Here is a 26,272-nt window from a genome sequence, read left to right on the forward strand (position 1 = left end):
ATGTCTTTACCAGTTGTTTAACATTGTTTTTCAAAGAGTAGAGGTTTCAAATTTTAATGAAGTGAAATTTATTAGGTTTTTCTTTTATAGTTAGTAATTTCAGTGTCCTGCCTAAGAAATATTTGCCCCAAGGTTGCAAAGATTTATTTCCAACATCTTCTTCTAGAAGTTGTATAGTAAATTTTGAGTTATTTTGTTGTATGGCGTGAGGTAAGGGTCAAGTTTCTTCCTTCTTTTTTTTTTTTTTAAATAGAGCCATCCATGGGCTTCTTGGAAAAGGAGAAGGAATCTGGAAGCAGCAAGAGGAGGGGTTTGCCTGACTTCCTGGGCCCTGGTGTACATGGAGCCCACACTTGAGAAGAGCAGAAGTTTCAGATAAGGTAAAAGAAACATCTGAGAAGAGGCTAACAATATATCGGTGCTGCTGAATCCAGCTAGTTTCAGCAAGGTACACAGTGAAAGGGTTTGAGGGGGCAGGGAGGGGGGCGATTGCACCAGATGAAGGGAGGTAAAGAGCAGTGGTGTGCAGGCTACTCACAGGGGTTATTATACTGAAGTTTACATTAAAATACTTAGCACTGAAATTGTGGAATGTATTTATATGTGTATTAGTTTTTAAAATCTAAACAGTTAACAGTTTAAGTACCTAATCAGGAGTCTACTCCTGGGGTGTTTAAATCAGCATCTGAAAATCCCCAAATAGGAACTGATGTTCTAGAGGGAGTTTCTGCAAACTATTCAAATATTCTTATAGAGTTCATAAATTAGTATAAGGAATGTTAGATATTTGTCACTGGTGGCATGAGGAAATTCAAGACATGTAGATGGGCTGGCTTGAAAACTGTGCTGGCACTTTCTCCCCTTCATTCTCTCTGTAGAATGGGAAGAATTAAATCTATCTCCTAGGGGATGTTGAGAAGAATGATGCAATATACCCAGCTCCAGGCCTGGCACTGAATGACTGTTTGACACTTGTATTTGTTCCTTTTCCTTCTTTACCATTGTATTTTGAGCTCCATCTTCTTTACCATTGTATTTTGAGCTCCCAATTTCATATCACTTACATGTTCACTTTTGTGTCATCATCTCAACTCTCTTGCTAGACAATCTTTAAGCTTCACTAATTGTTGGCCTCCCTTTGGAGATCCCAAGGCCAAGTTTATCAAATCTTAGTGTATCTAATCACCTGGGATGCTGCTTTAAAATGTAGAGTCCAGGGATATACCTCAAAAGATTGTGATCCTGGGTGTTGTCCAGGAGTCTGTGGTATCATCACATACCTTCAGCTATGCTGAATGAGGCGGTCAGGGTTCATACTTAGAGAAATGTGTGATCTGAGAGAAGCTTGCTCAGAAGCCCTAGAGCTGCATCTTCTTCAAATTCGAACCTGAACAAAGACAGCAAACCTAGTTTTCCAGTCCCTCAGGGAGCCCCTCAGACTGAGCTGACCCAGAAACTTGAAGCAACCTCATCACCCAAGCTCCTCATTTCTGCTTTTCTTGACAACATAGAAATACCATTTTAGTCTGTCCAAAATGCATTTCCCCTTTCTCTGGTAACCCCCTGGAATTTGCTCACTCCTAGTTGAAATAAATGGTTCAAGCAAGGCTGATTCCCTCCTCTACCCCCAACTCAAGTCAATGAAGGTCAGCCTCCAGGGCACTTACTAGAGCAGGGGAGAAGAGTGCCCTTTCTTCGGGGATACTAAAATGGTAGGGACCTAAGCCTGGAGGGGCTAGTCTTGCATTAGGTGGAGAACCCGCTGAGAATGAAACAGTAACTATGGTGCTCCTGTGACAGCTTTAGGCCCCTGGAGTTCCTACTTGTGTAAGTTACTAATTCTTTTTGGTTTAAGTCCGTTTGAGCTGGAATTTCTCCTTACAACTGAGAGTTCTGACTAATACACAGAACCAACCCCCCAAAGAAAGGCCTTTATATCACCCCCTCTCTCTCTTCTCACCCCTACCTTTCTGCACAAACAGATCCTCCCTCACTGGGCTGTCCCAGCGATTCCCCTGCATCTCACTCTCCCCACAGAATGTTACCTCCTTGCCCCAACTGAAATCCTAGGGACTTGAGTTTCCCATGTCCCTGTAAGCAGGGGACCATCCTCTTTGGGTAGGGCCAAGTCTAGCCCAGTTTTCTTTCACCCTCTGAGGGGGGGAAAAATCCTTTTCCTTTGAGATTATGTTACCGAGCTCACTGTTCATTACGAACTTCCTGATAACTTAATTCACTTAGGACTTTGACACCTGTTTTACAGTCTCCCCTTCCACCTCTGCCATCATTCCACAGGGATGTCACCATCTTATTAATAGCCTGTAAACATAGTTTATGTAGCACTTACTGTGTACCAGGCATGGTTCTAAGCACTTTACATATATTTTAGCTCACTCGACCCTTCTAGTAGCACAGGGTATTATTATCCCCATTTTATAGGTGAGGAAACTGAGGCATAGGAAGGCTGTTTAGACTTGTCTAGAGCTACCCAGACACTAAGTGGTAGAGTGGGTATGAGGACAGGGAATCTAATTGCAGAGTCCAGGCTCTTAATACACATGCTCGCCTGCCAGTTCCCTGTTCCCTGTAATTGTAGCATCCCCCATAATCCCCCCTCTACATTGGTCCTGGACATTTGGAAGGTCCTTGAAGAGGAGATGTCAGCTGAGGGTGGTTTGGATGGCCAATGGAGATCTGTACCTCCACTTCCTACAGCTCAAATATTTATTGTCATCTCCCATGTAAATGTACCAACTAATAGGCCCAGAAGCTGGGATGTAAGTTGGGCTGAAGACACAGCAGTAGCAAAGCAAATTTTGTATTGTGCTCCTGGTACCCCGTAAGGCCTCTTCTCTGCCCCACTAGTCCTTATTCTCTACAGGAAGGTTGCTGCATTCAGGCCAGCCCATCCTCCCTCTGTCTAGGACTGTCTTTAGAATGTGTCCCTTGTCTATATCCTTACGCATGGACTGTGTTCCTCAACCTTCTAGAAACTTTGCACAAGAGGTTCAAAACCTCTGTTTTCCTTCCCTCCTCTCTGTTTGAAGGAGCAGACAGAAGGAAGCCAGGGAGCAGTTTCACCATCCCAGCCAATCACACCTAGATGAGCTGCATCCAGAGTGCCTCCACCTGAAAATTCATGCTCCGCCCTCTTACCCCAACAGCATCCCACTCCTTTCCAGCCTCCTGGCTCTCATTCCAGCTCAACAACTTGCCCATTTCCACTTCCAGCTTCCCTCCTGGCTTCACAATGCCAGCTAACATACTCGCCTTCCACAATCCCCAGTCCTGCCAACACATGACACCAAGCACGACTAATTAGTGCTCACAACTGCTTTAATTATAACTACTTTCTGAGTGCCTACCATGTGCCAAGCACTCTTTTAATCACTTTACAAGCACTTTATTTAATCCTCAAAACACCACCGCCAGGAGTTAGGGACCATCATGATTCTCATTTTACAGAAAGGAAAGCTGAGGCACCGGGAGGTCAACGCCTGCTCAGGGTCACAACTGCGTCACTCTGGCGGGACTTTCAACCCACATTAGCTGTCTGCTTCGCAGGGTCCCAGCCACTTCCCGGCCGTCACTACCGCACTAAACTGCTGTGTCACGCTGGAGCAGCAGGTTCCCCGTTAAAGTGAAAAAACAGGAAGGAGGGAAGAGAAGAGAACCTTCGCGATAAATTCCGGAAAGGAGGCGGAGGTGCACACGCAGAAACACTTCCTGGTTATCGTTACTCAGCATTTTGCGGGGTTCGCGGGGCTGGCGGGCAGGGGTGCGACGGGCCTTTCCGAGGAATCGCAGGTGGCCTCTTCTCGAGCCTGGGCACGTCCGATTAAGGCCTGGCTGGCCCCTTCCCAGGTGACCCTGTAGCTCTGGGGGTGGCCTCCGCCCGCCATGGACAGTGCAGGCGCCCTTCACGTCACGCAGCCCCACTCCCAGGTGGGGTACAGGTGGGAGGCGCCGAAGGTCTCCAGCCCAGAGGACTCCCAGGAGCTCCGCCCCACGCCCGCCCCAGCCCTGCCCCAGCCCTGCCCCTGTCGGCGGTCCCGCCCCCGTCCGGCCGCATCCGGGAGGCGGGGCGTAGCCCAGACGCCTTGGCGGGCCCGGGAGGCCCCAGCGGGCGCGCCCTCGCCACACTTACGCCGCGCACGCCCGCCCGCCCCGCCCACCGTTGCTATAAAGGGAAAGCGGGCTGCGCGCTTTCCAAGCTTCGTGTGGCGCCTTGGATCCGCTTACGTATATTCCAGTGTAAGGTCGCTAGTCAGACCCCAGCAGCCAAGATGGTGAAGCAGATTGAGAGCAAGGTAAGCGTTCCGGGGCCGGCCAGGGCGCGGCGCGCAGCCCCGGCAGGTGGGGTAGGCGGTGGGCCGGAGGTGGGCAGGCCGCCCCTTCGCATCCCTGGAGGAAGGGGACGCGGCGACTCGGCCTGGGACTGCGAGAAGCCCGGGCCTGGGCGCTCCCGGGGCGGTGGAGCGTGCCCTGGAGGGCTAGGTCCGCGTAACCTATGCGCTCGGGGGATGCACGCGCGTGGGGAGCGCCCTGGAGTCCTCCACTGCGCCTCCGCCCCCTCCCCACCCCAGCCTGGAAACCGCGATTGGGTAAAGGATGGAGGGAGTCTGCCTTTGGCCCCGACACGGGCCCGGGCAAGGAGGTGGAGGGCTCCTTGGAGAAAGCCCGGGCTTGCTGGCTGCCACTCTTTCCCCGGGGAGCGGCGTGATCCACCCGCGCTGGGTGCAGTGAGCTCCCTGGGACGTGGATCTAGGCCGGACACCCCCGGCTGCCTCCAGCACTGCCCGGCCGCAGAGCTGACGCGTGCTGCATCCGCGCGAAGGGAGCGGTTCCGGGCTGGAGACACCCCCCGAACCCCTTCGCTTGTACAAGTCCGGCTCTAGGGGCCCAGGTGGCGGCAAGGAGGTGAAGTCCGGACCGCGCCCTCGGGACTCCTCCTCCTGCGGCGCAGGGCGTGTTTCCGGCAGCTCTGGCTTTGGAATGACTCAGCCCCCAAGGCTGGGCCCAGGGACCTTCACTGCCCTATCTGTGATTCACCCACGGTGAATTTCGTGGTCGGTGGGTTTCGCTGGAGCCAGGAGTGCCCCTGAGAGCGGCCGCGCCCCGCTGTGTGCTCGTCGGCTTTCGGGTACCCAGACGGCCGTTCTGTCCTTTTAGGAATGCCCAAGACAAAAAGTGTTACATGTCGAGAGTTATTGCAAACTTAATACCCTCCTGCTCGGAAAACTCAGAGCCTAACAGTGTCTGGTGTACTGTGGCCCCTCAAGAAGTGGATGTTAAATGCAGAGGCACAAAACTGAGTGGGAGAAAACTGATGTTACTCAAACAGTGGGACGAAACCGTTTACCCTGCGATACCGCCCACCCCAGTAAAGCAGGAGAAAGGCGGGTCGAGTGCCCCGACCTGGTTTAGGTGCTGGGGTTAGCTTTGGAAATGGAAGTTTGTCTGTTAATGGTTCCTTATCTTTTTGTTCCTTTTACAACCAGAAAACATAAAGATCGTTGTAGAAGGTTTGGGAAGAGAGATCTTCAATTTCCTAGACGCAACCACAAAATAGTTGAGGTTATTTTTATTTCCGAGCTGTGTGTTTGTCGTCTAATTTAGCCTGAACACTTTCCGTGTAATTAGAAGCTTTTTGTAATCATTTCAATATCTGAAGACATTGCTGGACATTTAGGCAGTTTTCCACGCTTCAGTGAATGTTTCTGTTCCTGAGGCTTTATACAGAGTTCAGGCTGTTTTCTCAGGTTAGGGTCTTCAGTGCAGGGTCAAGGGATGTGAACCTTTTATGACTTATTAACAACCTTTTCATTGGTTGAAAAGAGAGCGCCTTGGGCTTCCCTGGTGGCGCAGTGGTTGAGAATCCGCCTGCCAGTGCAGGAGACACGGGTTCGAGCACTGGTCGGGGAAGATCCCACATGCCATGGAGCAACTAAGCCTGTGTGCCACAACTACTGAGCCCGCGTGCCACAACTACTGAAGCCCGCGCGCCTAGAGCCCATGCTCTGCAACAAGAGAAGCCACCGCAATGAGAAGCCTGTGCACCACAACGAAGAGTAGTCCCCGCTCGCCGCAACTAGAGAGAAGCCCATGTGCAGCAACGAAAACCCAATGCAGCCAAAAATAAATAAATTTATAAAAAAAGAAGAAAAGAAAAGAGAGAGCCTTAATATTGAGTTTTTTCCACATATTTTTATTCAGTGTCTACTGAGTGACAAACAACAGTCTATGAGGGGAGGAGCAGGTGGTCTTCTGCAGAGTCTGGTGACCTCATCAGTAGAACATGTGAAAACCTATGAAAGGAGTGAGAAATCTTTGGTCTATATGAATTGTCTCAGAATCCAAACACTACAAGCAGAAAATTGGTTCCTGGAGCACATTTCGGTCTTTCCCTATTTTAGTTGTCGTAATTGTGGCACCCTCCTCCCCTCATCAGTACCAAGATGTACAAGGGTGACAGGAAATTCATTACCCAGAAAAGCACTATGGCCTGCGGCCCAAATCCCTGATAATCAGTTGATCTTCAAAACTATGATCCAGAGTCAATCAAAAGCTAAGCTAATGTTTCTTGTAAATATTGAGTACACTTTAGATTTTCATCCTGATGGACTTGGTGCCGTGGGCCATCCAAGACAACTCTGAGGTTTTGGTAGTTTAGAGCCACTGGGATCCATTTCAGCTCCAAGTGGGTTAATGGACTATAAAAGTGAGGAGGAAGAAGTCAACAGTTTTTTTAAGAATGGCCACTGCCATTTCTTTTCTTCTTTTTTTAAAAAATTTTTAAATTTTATTTTATTTATTTTTTTATACAGCAGGTTCTTATTAGTCATCAATTTTATACACATCAGTGTATACATGTCAATCCCAATCGCCCAATTCACCACACCACCATCCCCACCCCCCCACGGTTTTCCCCCCTTGGTGTCCATACGTTTGTTCTCTCCATCTGTGTCTCAACTTCGGCCCTGCAAACCGGTTCATCTGTACGATTTTTCTAGGTTCCACATACATGCGTTAATATACGATATTTGTTTTTCTCTTTCTGACTTACTTCACTCTGTATGACAGTCTCTAGATCCATCCATGTCTCAACAAATGACCCAATTTCGTTCCTTTTTATGGCTGAGTAATATTCCATTGCATATATGTACCACAACTTCTTTATCCATTCGTCTGTCGATGGGCATTTAGGTTGCTTCCATGACATGCCTATTGTAAATAGTGCTGCAATGAACATTGGGGTGCATGTGTCTTTTTTTTTTTTTTTTTTCACACACACTGTATTTTATTTTTACAAGAGATAAATAGACTGACACCAAGCATTGTACATGGATGACCACAACAAAAGCAACAATGATTGCAATTACCAAACATGAAACACACTCATACTATGTCATAATATTGACATTCAGTCCAGTAATCCTCCACTGTAACAGCTCCTTTACTTTGCAGTGAAAATTGATTTGTATATTCTTTGCCTCTGAGTTCCTGTGGGATTTTTTCTTTTTTTAAATTCAACCAGAAAGTCACAAAAATTATACTCATCCTCATCAGTTCACTCAGTCCCATGTAATTAATTTTTTTTTTTCATCTTGATCTTTTGTTAGCACTTTTATGAGCTCATCAGTTTTTCATTAGAGTTCTGAAAATGCTTATTCATTCAGTTCAGCAGTCCAGTCAGGTACCAGAAACCTGTACTTGTCAGAGTCTTTTCCATGAATTTCCTGAAGATGAAACCCTTTTATAGGAACATATTTACAAAAGCATCAGAGTACACCCAGAACTGTCTGTAAATGACAAAAGACTTAAAAATGACCACGGTTAAAGATTTGATGAAGGTTCATAATAATGCAGTTGACAAGAAAATTAGTTATTTCTGAGATATACATTTTAAAGTAATAACTAGGATTATGACTTATAACATTATACCAGAACATATAAGATTTTTAGAAATTTCATGTAATGTCTGAAACATTTATATTAACATATTTCCATACAAATAACCCAATGAAAGTTTAGTATTAGTTGTTTTGTTTGTTTGTTTATACTGCAGGTTCTTATTAGTCATCCATTTTATACACATCAGTGTATACATGTCAATCCCAATCGCCCAATTCAGCACACCACTATCCCCGCCCCACCGCAGTTTTCCCCCCTTGGTGTCCATATGTCTGTTCTCTACATCTGTGTCTCAACTTCTGCCCTGCAAACCGGCTCATCTGTACCATTTTTCTAGGTTCCACATACATGCGTTAATATACGATATTTGTTTTTCTCTTTCTGACTTACTTCACTCTGTATGACAGTCTCTAGATTCATCCACGTCTCAACAAATGACTCAATTTCGTTCCTTTTTATGGCTGAGTAATATTCCATTGTATATATGTACCACAACTTCTTTATCCATTCGTCTGTTGATGGGCATTTAGGTTGCTTCCATGACCTGGCTATTGTACATAGTGTTGCAATGAACATTCGGGTGCATGTGTCTTTTTGAATTACGGTTTTCTCTGGGTATATGCCCAGTAGTGGGATTGCTGGGTCATATGGTAATTCTATTTTTAGTTTTTTAAGGAACCTCCATATTGCTCTCCATAGTGGCTGTATCAATTTACATTCCCACCAACAGTGCAAGAGGGTTCCCTTTTCTCCACACCCTCTCCAGCATTTGTTGTTTGTAGATTTTCTGATGATGCCCATTCTAACCGGTGTGAGGTGATACCTCATTGTAGTTTTGATTTGCATTTCTCTAATAATTAGTGATGTTGAGCATCTTTTCATGTGCTTCGTGGCCGTCTGTATGTCTTCTTTGGAGAAATGTCTATTTAGGTCTTCTGCCCATTTTTGGATTGGGGTGTTTGTTTCTTTAATATTGAGCTGAATGAGCTGTTTATATATTTTGGAGATTAATCCTTTGTCCGTTGATTCGTTTGCAAATATTTTCTCCCATTCTGAGGGTTGTCTTTTCGTCTTGTTTATGGTTTCCTTTGCTGTGCAAAAGCTTTGAAGTTTCATTAGGTCCCATTTGTTTATTTTTGTTTTTATTTCCATTACTCTAGGAGGTGGATCAAAAAAGATCTTGCTGTGATTTATGTCAAAGAGTGTTCTTCCTATGTTTTCCTCTAAGAGTTTTATAGTGTCCAGTCTTACATTTAGGTCTGTAATCCATTTTGAGTTTATTTTTGTGTATGGTGTTAGGGAGTATTCTAATTTCATTCTTTTGCATGTAGCTGTCCAGTTTTCCCAGCACCACTTATTGAAGAGACTGTCTTTTCTCCATCGTATATCTTTGCCTCCTTTGTCATAGATTAGTCGACCATAGGTGCGTGGGTTTATCTCTGGGCTTTCTATCTTGTTCCATTGATCTATGTTTCTGTTTTTGTGCCAGTACCATATTGTCTTGATTACTGTAGCTTTGTAGTATAGTCTGAAGTCAGGGAGTCTGATTCCTCCAGCTCCGTTTTTTTCCCTCAAGACTGCTTTGGCTATTCGGGGTCTTTTGTGTCTCCATACAAATTTTAAGATGATTTTTTCTAGCTCCGTAAAAAATGCCATTGGTAATTTGATAGGGATTGCATTGAATCTGTAGATTGCTTTGGGTAGTATAGCCATTTTCACAATGTTGATTCTTCCAATCCAAGAACATGGTATATCTCTCCATCTGTTGGTATCATCTTTAATTTCTTTCATCAGTGTCTTATAGTTTTCTGCATACAGGTCTTTTGTCTCCCTAGGTAGGTTTATTCCTAGGTATTTTATTCTTTTTGTTGCAATGGTAAATGGGAGTGTTTCCATAATTTCTCTTTCAGATTTTTCACCATTAGTGTATAGGAATGCAAGAGATTTCTGTGCATTAATTTTGTATCCTGCCACTTTACCATATTCATTAATTAGCTCTAGCAGTTTTCTGGTGGCAGTTTTAGGATTCTCTATGTATAGTATCATGTCATCTGCAAACAGTGACAGTTTTACTTCTTCTTTTCCAATTTGTATTCCTTTTATTTCTTTTTCTTCTCTGATTGCCGTGGCTAGGACTTCCAGAACTATGTTGAATAATAGTGGTGAGAGTGGACATCCTTGTCTCGTTCCTGATCTTAGAGGAAATGCTTTCAGTTTTTCACCATTGAGAATGATGTTTGCTGTGGGTTTGTCGTATATGGCCTTTATTATGTTGAGGTAGGTTCCCTCTATGCCCACTTTCTGGAGAGTTTTTATCATAAATGGGTGTTGAATTTTGTCAAAAGCTTTTTCTGCACCTATTGAGATGATCATATGGTTTTTATTCTTCAATTTGTTAATATGGTGTATCGCATTGACTGATTTGCATATATTGAAGAATCCTTGCATCGCAGGGATAAATCCCACTTGATCGTGGTGTATGATCCTCTTAATGTGTTGTTGGATTCTGTTTGCTAGTATTTTGTTGAGGATTCTTGCATCTATATTCATCAGTGATATTGGTCTGTAATTTTCTTTTTTTGTAGTATCTTTGTCTGGTTTTGGTATCAGGGTGATGGTGGCCTCATAAAATGAGTTTGGGAGTGTTCCTTCCTCTGCAATTTTTTGGAAGAGTTTGAGAAGGATGAGTGTTAGCTGTTCTCTAAATGTTTGATAGAATTCACCTGTGAAGCCGTCTGGTCCTGGACTTCTGTTTGTTGGAAGATTTTTAATCACAGTTTCAATTTCATTCCTTGTGATTGGTCTGTTCATATTTTCTATTTCTTCCTGGTTCAGTCTTGGAAGGTTATACCTTTCTAAGAATTTGTCCATTTCTTCCAGGTTGTCCATTTTATTGGCATAGAGTTGCTTGTAGTAGTCTCTTAGGATGCTTTGTATTTCTGCGGTGTCTGTTGTAACTTCTCCTTTTTCGTTTCTAATTCTATTGATTTGAGTCTTCTCCCTTTTTTTCTTGAGAGTCTGGCTAATGGTTTTTCAATTTTGTTTATCTTCTCAAAGAACCAGCTTTTAGTTTTCTTGATCTTTGCTGTTGTTTTCTTTGTTTCTATTTCATTTATTTCCGCTCTGATCTTTATGATTTCTTTCCTTCTGCTAACTTTGGGTTTTGTTTATTCTTCTTTCTGTAGTTCCTTTAGGTGTAAGGTTAGATTGTTTGAGATTTTTCTTGTTACTTGAGGTAGGCTTGTATAGCTATAAACTTCCCTCTTAGAACTGCTTTTGCTGCATCCTATAGGTTTTGGATCATCGTGTTTTCATTGTCATTTGTCTCTAGGTATTTTTTGATTTCCTCTTTGATTTCTTCAGTGATCTCTTGGTTATTTAGTAACGTATTGTTTAGCCTCCATGTGTTTGTGTTTTTTACGTTTTTTTCCCTGTAATTGATTTCTAATCTCATAGCATTGTGGTCAGAAAAGATGCTTGATATGATTTCAATTTTCTTAAATTTACTGAGGCTTGATTTGTGACCCAAGATGTGATCTATCCTGGAGAATGTTCCGTGCGCACTTGAGAAGAACGTGTAATCTGCTGTTTTTGGATGGAATGTCCTATAAATATCAATTAAATCTATCTGGTCTATTGTGTCATTTAAAGCTTCTGTTTCCTTATTTATTTTCATTTTGGATGATCTGTCCATTGGTGTAAGTGAGGTGTTAAAGTCCCCCACTATTATTATTACTTTTTTTTTTTTTTAAAGAAAGTACCCGAACTGTGTTTTGTTTTGTTTTTAATTTATTTTTATTTATTTATTTTTGGCTGTGTTAGGTGTTCGTTTCTGTGCGAGGGCTTTCTCCAGTTGCGGCAAGCGGGGGCCACTCTTCATCGCGGTGCACGGGCCTCTCTTCTTGCAGAGCACAGGCTCCAGATGCACAGGCTAAGCAGTTGTGGCTCACGGGCCTAGTTGCTCCACGGCATGTGGGATCTTCCCAGACCAGGGCTCGAACCCATGTCCCCTGCATTAGCAGGCAGATTCTCAACCACTGCGCCACCAGGGAAGCCCTAAAGTCCCCCACTATTATTGTGTTACTGTCGATTTCCCCTTTTATGGCTGTTAGCAGTTGCCTTATGTATTGAGGTGCTCCTATGTTGGGTGCATATATATTTATAATTGTTATATCTTCTTCTTGGATTGATCCCTTGATCATTATGTAGTGTCCTTCCTTGTCTCTTGTAACATTCTTTATTTTAAAGTCTGTTTTATCTGATATGAGTATAGCTAGTCCAGCTTTCTTTTGATTTCTTTTTGCATGGAATATCTTTTTCCATCCCCTCACTTTCAGTCTGTATGTGTCCCTAGGTCTGAAGTGGGTCTCTTGTAGACAGCATATATATGAGTCTTGTTTTTGTATCCATTCAGCAGGCCTGTGTCTTTTGGTTGGAGCATTTAATCCATTCACGTTTAAGACAATTATTGATATGTATGTTCCTATGACCATTTTCTTAATTGTTTTGGGTTTGTTTTTGTAAGTCCTTTTCTTCTCTTGTGTTTCCCACTTAGAGAAGTTTCTTTAGCATTTGTTGTAGAGCTGGTTTGGTGGTGCTGAATTCTCTTAGCTTTTGCTTGTCTGTAAAGCTTTTGATTTCTCCTTCGAATCTGAATGAGATCCTTGCCGGGTAGAGTAATCTTGGTTGTAGGTTCCTCCCTTTCATCACTTTATGTATATCATGCCACTCCCTTCTGGCTTGTAGTTTCTGCTGAGAAATCAGCTGTTAACCTTATGGGAGTTCCCTTGTATGTTATTTGTCATTTTTCCCTTGCTGCTTTCAATAAGTTTTCTTTGTCTTTAATTGTTGCCAATTTGATTACTATGTGTCTTGGCGTGTTTCTCCTTGGGTTTATCCTGTATGGGACTCGCTGCACTTCCTGGACTTGGGTGACTATTTCCTTTCCCATGTTAGGGAAGTTTTCTACTATAATCTCTTCAAATATTTTCTCTGGTCCTTTCTCTCTCTCTTCTCCTTCTGGGACCCCTATAATGCGAATGTTGTTGAGTTTAATGTTGTCCCAGAGGTCTCTTAGGCTGTCTTCATTTCTTTTCATTCTTTTTTCTTTATTCTGTTCCACAGCACTGAATTCCACCATTCTGTCTTCCAGGTCACTTATCGTTCTTCTGCCTCAGTTATTCTGCTGTTGATTCCTTCTGGGGTAGTTTTCATTTCAGTTATTGTATTCATCTGTTTGTTCTTCATTCTTCTAGGTCTTTGTTAAACATTTCTTGCATCTTCTCGATCTTTGTCTCCATTCTTTTTCCGAGGTCCTGGATGATCTTCACTATCATTATTCTGAATTCTTTTTCTGGAAGGTTGACTATCTCCACTTCATTTAGTTCTTTTTCTGGGGTTTTATCTTGTTCTTTCATCTGGTACATAGTCCCCTGCCTTTTCATCTTGTCTATCTTTTTGTGAATGTGGGTTTTGTTCCACAGGCTGCAGGATTGTTATTCATTTTATATATATATTTTTAAATTTATTTATTATTTTTGTTTGTTGGGTCTTTGTTGCTGTGCGCAGGCTTACTCTAGTTGTGGCGAGCAGTGGCTACTCTTCGTTGCAGTGCGCGGGCTTCTCATTGCTGTGGCTTCTCTTGTTGCGGAGCACGGGCTCTAGAGTGCAAGCTCAGTAGTTGTGGCGCATGGGCTTAGTTGCTCCTCGGCATGTGGGATCTTCCCGGACCAGGGCTTGAACCCATGTACCCTACATTGGCAGGTGGATTCTTAACCACTGTGCCACCTGGGAAGTCCCTGCTGCCATTTCTTGAACTCCCAACTATAACACACAGGCACTTTGCTAAATGCTTTACAAACCACTTTTATGCCTGTTGATTACCTTCGGAATGGGTGTGTTTGTTTAGGAAAAGAGATGCTAGATGCTGCTTTTATTTATCTGCCCCAAATACATTGTTTTGTTTTCAGAATGTTTGTGTTAGTGATGGGGACCTTTATCAATCCTCACTGGTAGTTTCTGGGAGGTAGAAATTATGGTTTGCTTCGTAGTCAGATAATATTGAATCATTCTTACACTGATGTCTGTTTTAGGCAAACTTTAGTATCCAGAGACTAGAACTTGTCATGAAGTCTTACATATACCTGGCTCTGCGACTCATGTTCAGTGAAGTCAAAAGTCATTGCTGAAAGATATTCTAGGTTGAGAGTAACTTCACCAGTATTTACTGAGGGACAACCATGTTCACAAAACCATGTATTCATCTGACCAGACATTGTCAATCTTTATTTTCCTGTCTTACCTGGATCTTGCAGTAAAGAATGGCTGGTTTGACCTAAAAAAATCACATTAGGGAAGGCTTTGAAGGAAATTCATCTGGAAAAAATCGGTGATGGTTTGGGAAAATAATTTCTGTACTTCTTACTCTCTGTGTGCACCCTCCACTGCACACACACACCTCCCCACACCCAAAGGTGTGGTGTGTTTATTTGTATGCAGGTTTGTACCTGCATAACTGAAAAGGGTACAGAAGTCATGACCTACCATTCCAGGAAACACCATTTGTGAATTGTTTTCCCCAAAAAACATGAGGCAGAAATTAGAAATCTAGAGAAGTAACTTCAGAGGAATTCACTTTAGTTTTTTTGTTGTTGTTGTTAACAGTGCTTTATTTACTTTCTCCTTTACTTGGACCAAATCTGATCTGATTCTTAGCTTTTAAAGGAGGGGGGCGGTTTTTAATTAAACCAATGTGACTGCATTTTTCCCCTTGAAGAAAACCGAGACTTCAGATATAGATGTTTGTGTTTTGATTTCTCTTCATGGCCTTGGTTTTGGTCAGCACCAGCTGACTGACTGTGGTTAAAAAAGAGTCGTCCCTTGTTAACTAGAAGGTTAGGTTGCTAGGGTTACAGTATCAAAACCATTGGTAAATTATTCAGGGAGGTTGGTGGTAAGGGATTTCTTGATCATTTCTACTGGTGGAATTTTATTCAACAAGCATTGCTTACAAAATATAACAAAGAAAATTCCCTTCATGAGGGACTAAAACTTTTTCATTTGGTCAACAATGAAGGCAGAAATCAACGATAGCATGTATGATCTCAATTCTGGAAACTCCATTAAAAAGAGTATAAGGACATATGCTTAATGTCAGCAGTGATTGTAAGGCTGTGGAGAAGATTATTTTCCTTGATCGATATTTATTTTTTTGAGCTTTTGGATGTTCTACCATAGATAATATTAGCTTAATCAAAAAGTTTTAGTTTTTAAAATAACTTGTGGTGTTTTAGTTGCAAGATTCTGTGCCTTTGTGACTTATTCAATTGAAGTGTGATTCCTTGGATCAATCAATGAGCATTTAGTGAATGTCTACTATATATTATACCTAGATTTGATGTGGAAACTTTTTTTTTATAAATTTATTTTGTGTATTTATTTTTTTTTGGCTGCGTTGTGTCTTCGTTGCTGCTCACAGGCTTTCTCTAGTTGCGGCAAGCGGAGGCCACTCTTCATTGCAGTGTGCGGGCTTCTCATTGCGGTAGCTTCTCTTGTCACAGAGCATGGGCTCTAGGCGCACGGGCTTCAGTAGTTGTGGCATGCGGGCTCAGTAGTTGTGACGCACAGGCTTAGTTGCTCCACGGCATGTGGGATCTTCCCAGACCAGGGCTCGAACCCGTGTCCCCTGCACTGGCAGGTGGATTCTTAACCACTGCACCACCAGGAAAGTCCAGATGTGGATACATTTTTTAATACAGATGTCTTTATTTTCCTTTCATTTACTTAGTTTGTAAATGTGAATTAGCCAATTAATATTTTATATTTATGAAGACATGAATATTGATACACTGTATACATCATACTTGTTTCATCTTATCAAATAACATTACACCACAGTAGGATTTCTTCAAACAGTTTATTTGCTTTGTTTTCCTTTTTTTATTAAAAAAATAGGCCCTGCCTTTTTATTTTTCATGAATTTATTTAACATTTGGAAAATCCATTTGTATTTCACCCTGTAACAATTGTAACAATAAAGATTTCTGGAAGCTGAGAGTCTATTATATAAAATGTTGTTCTTATTGGTTCCACTCTTGCCAGTATGTCTGGAATGTGTGATCAAACCTCTAGCTTCCTCCGGCCCATCCCTAGCCAGTCAACTCATCTTGTCTGTTCCTAGCAATTTCTATTACTGTGCTTCCAGATCCCCAAATTTTCCTGATCTGATTACATTAGATTTTGACAAATTCTCTACTCATTGATGATTCATTTTTTTTAATAAATTTATTTATAAAAAAATAAAAATAATAAAAATGAAAAAATAAATAAATAAATAAAAATAAAAAATAGGCCCTGAAAGCAGGATCTCCAAATTGTGCTTTGTGTCGCATTTTATCAGGGCTTTTGGAAATAAATGTAACTTAACATTTGCTTTTCTCTTCTCTTTCCCTTAGTATGCTTTTCAGGAAGCCTTGAACAGTGCAGGAGAGAAACTCGTAGTAGTCGACTTCTCAGCCACGTGGTGTGGGCCTTGCAAAATGATCAAGCCTTTCTTTCATGTAAGTATTTATTAGCCAACTTCTGCTTTTGTAAACTATTAGTGTGTTTGGGGTTGGTGGTCACAAAGCTAGGAAAGAAGGACAGAGGTTTTGTTTGTTTGTTGTTGTTGGATCTTTGGTCTAAAAATCATAGCATAACAATTTAAGTTTGACACATACAGCCTATTGAAGACAACTTTCAGCAGTTAATTTGGTTGTCTTAAGTGGTTTTGTTTTTCTTCACAGTGAAACATGGGCCCTATTTGAAGTTCAGGAATCAGAGTTGATGTTACAAATCATTTTATACCAAGGAGAATTTGATTCAGGGAAAATGTCTTTTATGCTTACCCGTCCCTAAATATTTGGATCTTTAGTCCCTACTTTTAAGTTTCCATTTAAGAAGCTTGAGTGTGTTGGCTGCCATTACCCAGTGCTAAATCTTTGTGGTGTTTTTTTTTTTCTAATTTTCTAGTCTCTCTCTGAAAAGTATTCCAACGTAGTGTTCCTCGAAGTAGATGTGGATGACTGTCAGGTACGTGGCTGGAAATTTGGAATAATGTTGAGCTTTTTGCATTGGCCTTTTTCTCTGAATTAATTACACATTGCTTGTTCTCATAAATAAGTAAAACAAACACTAGAATTACAACCCTAGTTAAAAAGTTTATTTCAGAAGAACGGGTGATTGTGCCAATTATGAGCTTAATCCTAGATGTCAGGAGCTAAGTACATCACATCCTAAAATAGAATGGTTAAGGCATCTGTTACCCATCTTTACTAGTCACCTGTCTTTTTTTTTTTTTAATTTATTTATTTAGTTATTTTTTTTGTGGCTGTGTTGGGTCTTCATTTCTGTGCGAGGGCTTTCTCTAGTTGCGGCAAGCGGGGGCCACTCTTCATCGCGGTGCGCGGGCCTCTCACTATCGCGGCCTCTCTTGTTGCGGAGCACAGGCTCCAGACGCGCAGGCTCAGTAGTTGTGGCTCACGGGCCTAGTTGCTCCGCGGCATGTGGGATCTTCCCAGACCAGGGCTCAAACCCGTGTCCCCTGCATTGGCAGGCAGATTCTCAACCACTGCGCCACCAGGGAAGCCCCACCTGTCTCTTTCTAAAAGCCCAAGTAATCTACCTAACATTCTGAGATGCTTAACAAACAGAAATTGAAAAGACCAAACACCAAGATGCCTGATAGAGAGCTGAGAGAAGAATTTGGGGGAACATTTCAAGATTGGTTTAATTTAACAAATGCTCGTTTAGCACTTTGGGCCAGGCACACTATTCTTTGTGCATAACAAGTATGGATTCATTTACTCCTTTGTCCTGTCACCATGCCCAGGTTGACCATGGAGTTACAGTTAGTAAGTAGCAGAGCAGGGATTTAAATGTGTGTGGGCAGGTTTGCTTAGCCCCAGCAGGGCAGGAGTGGGTTAGGGTATGAAGTGGCAACGAAGGTGCTAGACCTGGCTTCCAGTCATGGCCCAGTAACGTCTGCTTTAGGCTCATTCTAGTATCCCTTGAGCCTTGGTTCGTCTGTCTATGACCAGATCTTAATACCTGCCCCCACCAACCGTGTAAGGTTGATTGATTATTCATTGAGCAAACATGGAAATCCTGCTAAAGATCCAGAAGGGTCTATAAAAAGGGTGGGGGGGGGGGAAATGTATGGCAGTATTTTCTAAGCCTGTGGGCACCTCCCAGTACCACATTGCTTATTCCCAGCACATTTCTCATCTTTCTTTCTTGCCGGACAAGCTCCTTGACTTAAGCTTCACATCCTCTCCAGGAATTCTCCTCTAGTTACTCCCTTTTATGCCCAGACTAGGTTGGTTCCCTTCCCCTGTGTCCCCCTGGTGTCCTCTGCCCCTCTTTTTCGTGGATTGATGGCTGTCCAATGGGAGGATCGTGTCCCGGATTAGCTCTGTGGGCTTGGTGAAGTTATCTGTTCTGTTGAGCCTCTGTTAAATGGCAGTGTCAGTCCAGCATCATAAGGCAGTTGTCAGGATCATGTGAGATAAGACCTGTGAAGTGCTTAGAGCAGTGCCTGGCACATGATAAGCATTCAGTAAGCTTAGCTATTACTATAACGATCTTTGTGTCTGTCTGTCCTTCATTAGTCTGTCAGTTTCTTGGGATCAGGGACCCTGTCTTATTCGCCTTTGTTTCCTCTTTATCAGCACACCTGTCTGACCTGTGGTAGGTGAAGAATGAATGAAATGGTATGGTTGTCAAGTAAAGTTATTCTAATGTGTCCTGGGTTTTTGTTCTAAGTAAGAGTAGACAGCGTGTGTTTGTGAAAAAACTCTTGCTCCCTATTTTAACCTAACTTATTTTTTTAAATCTCATCACCTTAGCCAGGTGAAAATGGCACCTGGAAGGGACTAAAGAAACTGGTACTGACCCTATCAGACAGCAAGTGAATACATTTTTATTTGGAAGTACTAACATATGCTAGATGCTGCACTAAGTCCTCTGCCTACATTGTATCATTTCATCCAGGCAGTGACCATGAGAACTATTTTTTTTTTTTTTAATTTTATTTATTTATTTATTTTTGGCTGTGTTGGGTCTTCGTTTCTGTGCAAGGGCTTTCTCTAGTTGTGGCAAGCGGGGGCCACTCTTCATCGCAGTTCGCGGGCCTCTCACTATCGCGGCCTCTCTTGTTGCGGAGCACAGGCTCCAGACGCGCAGGCTCAGTAATTGTGGCTCACGGGCCCAGTTGCTCCGCGGCATGTGGGATCCTCCCAGACCAGGGCTCAAACCCGTGTCCCCTGCATTGGCAGGCAGATTCTCAACCACTGCGCCACCAGGGAAGCCCCATGAGAACTATTTTTATCAGCATCCCCCCTGAACAGATAATGGGACTGCAACACAGAAGGGAAAAAGGTCGATTGAGGCAGAGCCTGTGGATTTGGCCCCTGTACCATGCTGGGTCCAGGACCAATGCTTTCTGCCTCAATCCAAAGCCTTTGGGAAGTAGGTGCACAGAGCAGGCCCAGACTTCAATATGACAGCCCCTCCTTTAGACACGGTTGTCATCCTCATCATCACCCTGAAAGTATGTAGACCTCTAGACCTTGAAGTGACCTTCTCATAAGTTGGGGACCTTTCACTTTGAGCAACATATGATTTTTTGTGTGTGTTTTTTTTTTAATACTCTTAATGACAACTATTACACCATCTAAATAGCCTTATCAACCTTTTGTGGCATTAAAAATTGAATTCCAGAACCCTTTGGTCACCCCATACACATAGCAATAGTCTGTCAGTTCCTACTTACCTGGCCATTCAGCAGAGTTAGCAAGGCAGGTAATTCAAACAAAAAGGAGTTCATTATCAATCCATGAGTTGTTTTTCCCCCCATGGAATTTATGAATTACACGAGTGGATCTCCTTTTTGTTGCTTTGGACTGCTGTAGGTAAAACCATCCCGATTTTGGCTCGAAAAGAATCAGATGAGGGATAAAAATGACATCAATTCATTATTTTGAGTATTAGATCATATCATTAAATAGATGGAATATTTTAGGACTGAATTTGTTTTTATATTTTTTATGCAGATAATTCCTGTCATGCAGACTCAGGGTACTTAATGTTTATAGTATCTTTGGGGCAAACAGCACCTAGTTTTAATAGAAAAATCTCTAAACACTTGGGCTGGAAGAGATTATCTTTTAGGTGTAATAGATTCAAATGGACAGTTAGGAGGCATGGACATATAATGTGGTACACACACAAAACAACTCTGTATGCATAGCGAAGTGTGAATACTACTTTTGAAAATGATAAGACTGATCTTATTTCCTTAATAGTGGACTCTACTCCCAACTCTACAGAGTATGTTACTTATAAGCTCAAAAGAAACAAAGTAACTTAGGCCTGATAGTTTTGCAACCTTTTAGAATGCCATGTGTTTCCATTATGATGAGAACAGCCAGGAATGAGTTAATAACAGGTGACAACAGCAGATTGAAAGTTATTTTGGCTATACAGAGTGCTGAGCTAGAAACCAATGAAACAAAAGTTAATAAGGTAAAATGAAGCCTCGTTACACTTACTAATAAAAACTAATAAAAATCTGAGATGGGCCAAAACTATAGGGATGGAGAACAGACGGGGGTGGGGGTGGGGGTGGTGCAGAGGGGACAGAGGGGGAGTGTTTGACCACAAAGAAGCTACTGAGGAGGTTTTATGGGAGTGAGGGAAGAGTTCTGTATCCTGATTATGGCAGTGTTTATATGACTACACAAGTTCCAGATTGTTTATTTTTTTAAAAATGGCAGGACCTGGGTCTGTCATTAGAGAGTGGCTAGCTTTCTGTTTTTAAATGAGGGAAGTGATAAACTTGAGATCAAGAATGTTTTTGAAACCTCAAAGGTAACTACTTAATTTTTAAGTGTGCATGCCTTTCAAATCCCTACAGGAGTGGGCAAATTGGTCCACAGAACAAGTAATAGAAAACAAAAGAAAAAAAATAAAACATTAACAGAGGCAGTAGAGATCAAATATTAGTTATAGAACTACTAACCTTTACTGAGGTCCATAAAAGATTTTACTAGATGGGTATACTGTGTTCCAGGATGTTGACTCGGTATTATTAAAATGCTAGTTAGTACTCTTAGATTCATCCAACATTTTTGGGAAATTGATCATGACATTCTGAAATAATGTAGTCAGGAAAATCCTGGAAAGTATTTTAAAAAACTAATTAGGAGGGAAGTCATAGAGGATGGGAAAGGGCAGGCCTCATAAAGTACATTAGCAGCAATAATTAAACCAGTGTGGTCTTGTAACCAGAGTAGGTATGTAGATCCATGGACAAGACTAAAAAGTCCAAAAAAGTAGAATCAAATCTATTAAAGCATGTATTAACAATTAACAATTTGGGGTTAAGATGTTGCATGTCTACCTCATTCTTTACCCCCAGGTACAATCTAGAAGAAATCCAAACATAAAAATTCTAGAAAATACTGAACACGTAGAAGTGATACACTGTCAAGCACATTAACTGCCCCATTTCTTATATTCTTAAGAATTTGATTAACTGTTTTTCTCTGTGGCCATTGCAGAAATGGGCCTGAACAGTTCACTCACAGAACTGGAGTCTCTTTCTAAATCCAATAAAGCACGTGCTTTCAGTGACTGGCATAGGGAAGGGCAGCTGGATCCTGTTACATGAAAAGTCTTAAACTGGATGTCAAAAATCATGATACATACTGATAAACTGACACATTCAAATTGGGAGGTGGTTTAATCATGTGTATCTAGAGCCTTTAGAGTGAATATTTTCATTCCCTTAGCAATGCTTACTTTCATGGGTGGGGATTGAACCATAGTGTAGAGATGCTTAGGCAAAATCTGAGCCTTTTACATATTGACCAGCAGGTGAGTTAAAATGATCCATCCATACAGTGACAGCTTTCGGACCATAAAAAGGTGAGATTATACTTATCTAAATAATTAAAATTGAAAATGATCTTCTTAAACCGAGCAACTTCAAGGTTTTTTGCCCTGGGATGCGTCTGAATTTATTCACAAGAATGTGCGTAACCTAAAAGCCCAGTGTGGTGGATTCAATTATGGTACAGAATCCTGCGTCACCTTTAAAAAAATCACTTTCATACCCAATGAGAGAGAATTCTTAATGCTTTAACTAAAAATTAACCATGTAAAGACTTGACTGCAATTTTTTTTTTAATTTATTTATTTTATTTATTTATTTTTGGCTGTGCTGGGTCTTTGTTGCTGTGCACGGGCTTTCTCTAGTTGCGGCGAGCAGGGGCTACTCTTCGTTGCGGTGCACGGGCTTCTTGTTGCCGTGGCTTCTCTTGTTACAGAGCATGGACTCTAGGCGCGCGGGCTCTAGAGCACAGGCTCAGTAGTTGTGGCGCACGGGCTTAGTTGCTCCACGGCATGTGGGATCTTCCCGGACCAGGGCTCGAACCTGAGTCCCCTGCATTGGCAGGCGGATTCTTAACCACTGCACCACCAGGGAAGCCCTTGACTGCAATTTTAAGACATAAAACGTATGAACATGATTTAAAAAACACTTCAAGTCTTTCTCAAAGCATTGACACCACTTCTGAGCATTTATCTTGTTTCTAGTTTTTTGTCTTATTTTATTGTAAGTTAGGCAGTTGTACCAATGCAGGAATGCTAAGCTCTGGCTAGGAGAGGTATAAGGCATCCAGAATCTGAGAACAGCAATGAGACTCTCATTTCCGTTGACTGGGACCCTGTATTTTCTGCTGATGAAGCTTTGCGATTAGCTTTTTCGTCTGAACGTTGTGATCAGTGTCCAGGTCCTGCTGTCTTTGGACGCGGAATATCTTTTTTGGTAGGTTCCAGTCTTTGTCGATGGTTGTTTAACAATTAGTTGTGATTTTGGTGTGCTCGAGAGAGGAGGTGAGCTCAAGGTCCTTCTACTCCTTCTTCCTTCCTTATCTCCAGGTCCTGTTTTGCATGCTTTCATATGTGATGCAGGTCAGTTGCACCCCCTGTATGTTTCTATGATTAGAAGTGGCGGAAAGGGTGGCTCACACTTTCCAGACCACTGCCCTTCCACTGTGGGTATTATGAAAACAAAACTAACACCCACCTCTTTTGAGGCTTCTGCCAGCTGCTTGCATGAAAGATGGTATCCAACTGGCGGCTTACAAGTGTCAGGAAGAGAGAGGGAAGGGACTGCACTAAACTGCTGCTCTCCAAGTGCTGGGAGGGGCCGGCCCAGTGTTCCCAAATATTCAAGCAATTCAGAGATTTTTTTTTTTTTTAAGCATTTACATGAACCAAGTAACATATCTAGACCAGCTTCAGCCCCCTAGACAACCAGTTTCCAACCTTTTAGCCAAACCAGTCCTTCTACCCTTCTAACTTGTCATCTTCTGGTTTCCCGATTACTCAAGGTCCAGAACCTTGACATGCGCGCAGCTCATTGTCTTCCTGTCAACTCTCCACCCCATTTTCCATCCTGGATTCTCATACTACAAGGAAATTTCTGGAATTGTAAATTGGTACAATTAAAATGTTATGATCTTCATTTTGATGGTCTTATCACAGGTTCTTGGTAATTTCCTTATGACTGTTGCTTTCAGTGAGTACTTAGTGCCTGGAATATAGTAGACATTCAGTACATACTAGCCATTTTATTGCAGCCATTACTGCCCTTGTGCTTCTTGTTGCCCAGCATTTAAAGAAAAAGTAAAGGTTATCTGGAAACAGCAGTGTCCACCACCCTTCCTGCCCAAACTGGCAACAGGACATGTGCAATTTCATAAAGACATAAAACCACACTTTTCTTCCCATCAGAGGAACAGGTGAAGTTAGGCTGGTGTGCTACCATTGACTGGTGGCTCAATCTAAGAACCGCTCCTTTTTTTGGCGGGGGGGGGGTGGCCATGCAGCCTGGCATATGGGATCTTAGTTCCCCAACCAGGGATCGAACCCACGCCCCGTGCAGTGGAAGCTCGAAGTCTTAACCGCTGGACTGCCAGGGAAGTCCTAGGACCACTCCATTTTTAATTCCCATGCCCCTTACTCCCAAATCCCCACCTGGAAGTCACCACGGTGTTTTTAGCTGACCTTCCTTCCTTTCCTGTGGAAGTTCTTTGGTTTGCGTGGTCTGCTTCTCAGAGTTCTGCCTGCGTGGTTGGTGTCCTCCACAGCTTTTGCTGCTTGGTGAGGGCTGTGTGGTTCTTTCTTCACTTCTCTCCTGATCCTCTTTGCGGTGCCAAGCTGATGTATTTGATCCCTAATGGACCTGTTCACTTGAAACTCTTGTCCAAACCAAACCATTTTCATGGCATTCCCCCCCCCAAACCTGGCGTGAACAAGGTGTTGAGAGGTAGGGGTTATAAAACAAAAACAGGGGGCTTCCCTGATGGTGCAGTGGTTGAGAATCTGCCTGCTAATGCAGGGGACACAGGTTCGAGCCCTGGTCTGGGAGGATCCCACATGCCACGGAGCAACTAGGCCCGTGAGCCACAGCTACTGAGCCTGCGCGTCTGGAGCCTGTGCTCCGCAACAAGAGAGGCCACGATAGTGAGAGGCCCGCGCACCGCGATGAGGAGTGGCCCCCGCTTGCCGCAACTAGAGGAAGCCCTAGCACAGAAACGAAGACCCAACATAGCAATCAATCAATCAATCAATCAATAAATCTTTAAAAAACAAAAACAAAAACAAAACAAAAACAGAAAAACCAGTGTGGAGCTGTCCCTCTAGATCACCATGACTTTATTCTTGAACAAGTCCTTTGTAAATAAGTTGTTCCTCTCCCTAACTAACTCTAAACTTTCGCTTTTATGATCATCATCTATGTACCTCACTCCAGTACAACTGGGAATAATTCGATTAAACAATTTGAGTCACTGTATAGTATCTGATTCTAGTATCTCTCAAAGATGAGAGTACATATTAATTAGAATTTTAATTGAGAATATAACCAATTTGGCTTTTGTGCTGCCAGTGTAGTCCTTGTTTAAGCATATAAAAATTGGCACAAAGTCCTAATGCTGAGTTCTGGGTACATAACGGGAAAAAGAATCTGGTTTTAGATCACGGGTGCCAGAGGTCAATACTCCTCATCGTCTTATTTTTATCTTCTTTCTACACCTCCCTTCCCCCCAGGATGTTGCTTCAGAGTGTGAAGTCAAATGCATGCCAACCTTCCAGTTTTTTAAAAAGGGACAGAAGGTAGGTACATCTGACCTTGAAGAAAAGCAGCTGGGTAATAGGAAAGCGTGATATATAAAAGAAGAAACTGAAGTGACTTACCCTTCACATTGGGAAGCACATCCCCGTTTTTTCCTTTTAAGAATATTTAAATATGTCATTCTTCATTAAGTACATAATGTGACATCTCATTGATAATTGATCTTTGCTAAAACTAAAATCACAGGGATTTGGTGATTAATCTCTGTGATTGGTGCTTCATACTTATATCACAGTGCATTTATCTTTGTTCAGAGGTATTTGTGTAAAAAAACTGAGTCTTGACTTTTGAGGGGTTTTTTTGTTTTGTTTTAGTTTTAGTTTTTAACTTTAAAGAACTGGGTGTTACCTGTGGATGTAAATTTTAAATAAGCTTATACGTCCTCTCCTCCCCAGGCCCATTCTGTGGTCATATCTGATATACAAAATAGGGATGCAATGCTACATCTAATGGCAATTCAATATTCTCTCAACAGGTGGGTGAATTTTCTGGAGCTAATAAGGAAAAACTTGAAGCCACCATTAATGAATTAATCTAATCATGTTTTCTGAAGACATGACCAGCCTTTGGCTGTTTAAAACTTGTAATTTTTTTTATTTACAAAAAGGAAAGATGATCAAGTATGAAGACTATATACCTAACTGCCATCTGATAAGTGACAATAAAATATTAACTGTACCCTTTTTAAAACGTCTGGTGTCTTTGCATAGTTTTCAAAATAAATGAAGACTGGCCAGTTGATGATATTTAATGTTCTAGTTATTTTCATATGTTCTTGATCACTTTTTTTTTTTTTTTTTAACCTTGTAGGCCACTGATTGAAGATTTTTCTTGTACTTCTAGGAAAATCTTGTTGGAGGCAATGCACAGATAATAGAGTAATATGTTAAAATTCTGTTATTATTTTTGACCTTATGCACAGAGAAAGTATTATTTTTTGTTCTAGCAAGCAGATCTCCTATGCTCTCTGAATGGTCCTCATGACCAAAATTGATGTCTGCCCATGAAGGAATTGTTTATCTCTGGTTTCAGATTCCTGTCCCAAAGGCTACAGTGAGGTGCCAATTTTGCTAATGGTAAAGGAGTTCTATTATCTGTTAGGAATTCTTCATAGGTGGC

The 26,272-nt window shown here is 42.2% G+C and overlaps 1 protein-coding gene across 1 annotated transcript; it reads left to right on the plus strand.

The window, feature by feature from the left end:
* Positions 1-4,114: 4,114 nt before the first annotated feature.
* TXN (thioredoxin) lies at positions 4,115-25,888 on the plus strand. The gene is made up of 5 exons (XM_061201056.1): positions 4,115-4,310; positions 16,368-16,472; positions 16,924-16,983; positions 25,069-25,134; positions 25,629-25,888. The coding sequence occupies exons 1-5, from the start codon at positions 4,287-4,289 to the stop codon at positions 25,689-25,691; spliced, it is 318 nt and encodes a 105-aa protein (XP_061057039.1). The 5' UTR covers positions 4,115-4,286; the 3' UTR covers positions 25,692-25,888.
* Positions 25,889-26,272: the final 384 nt, after the last annotated feature.

The sequence above is a fragment of the Eubalaena glacialis genome, chromosome 9 (genome assembly GCF_028564815.1).
Source record: "Eubalaena glacialis isolate mEubGla1 chromosome 9, mEubGla1.1.hap2.+ XY, whole genome shotgun sequence".
Classification (NCBI taxonomy): Eukaryota; Metazoa; Chordata; class Mammalia; order Artiodactyla; family Balaenidae; genus Eubalaena; species Eubalaena glacialis.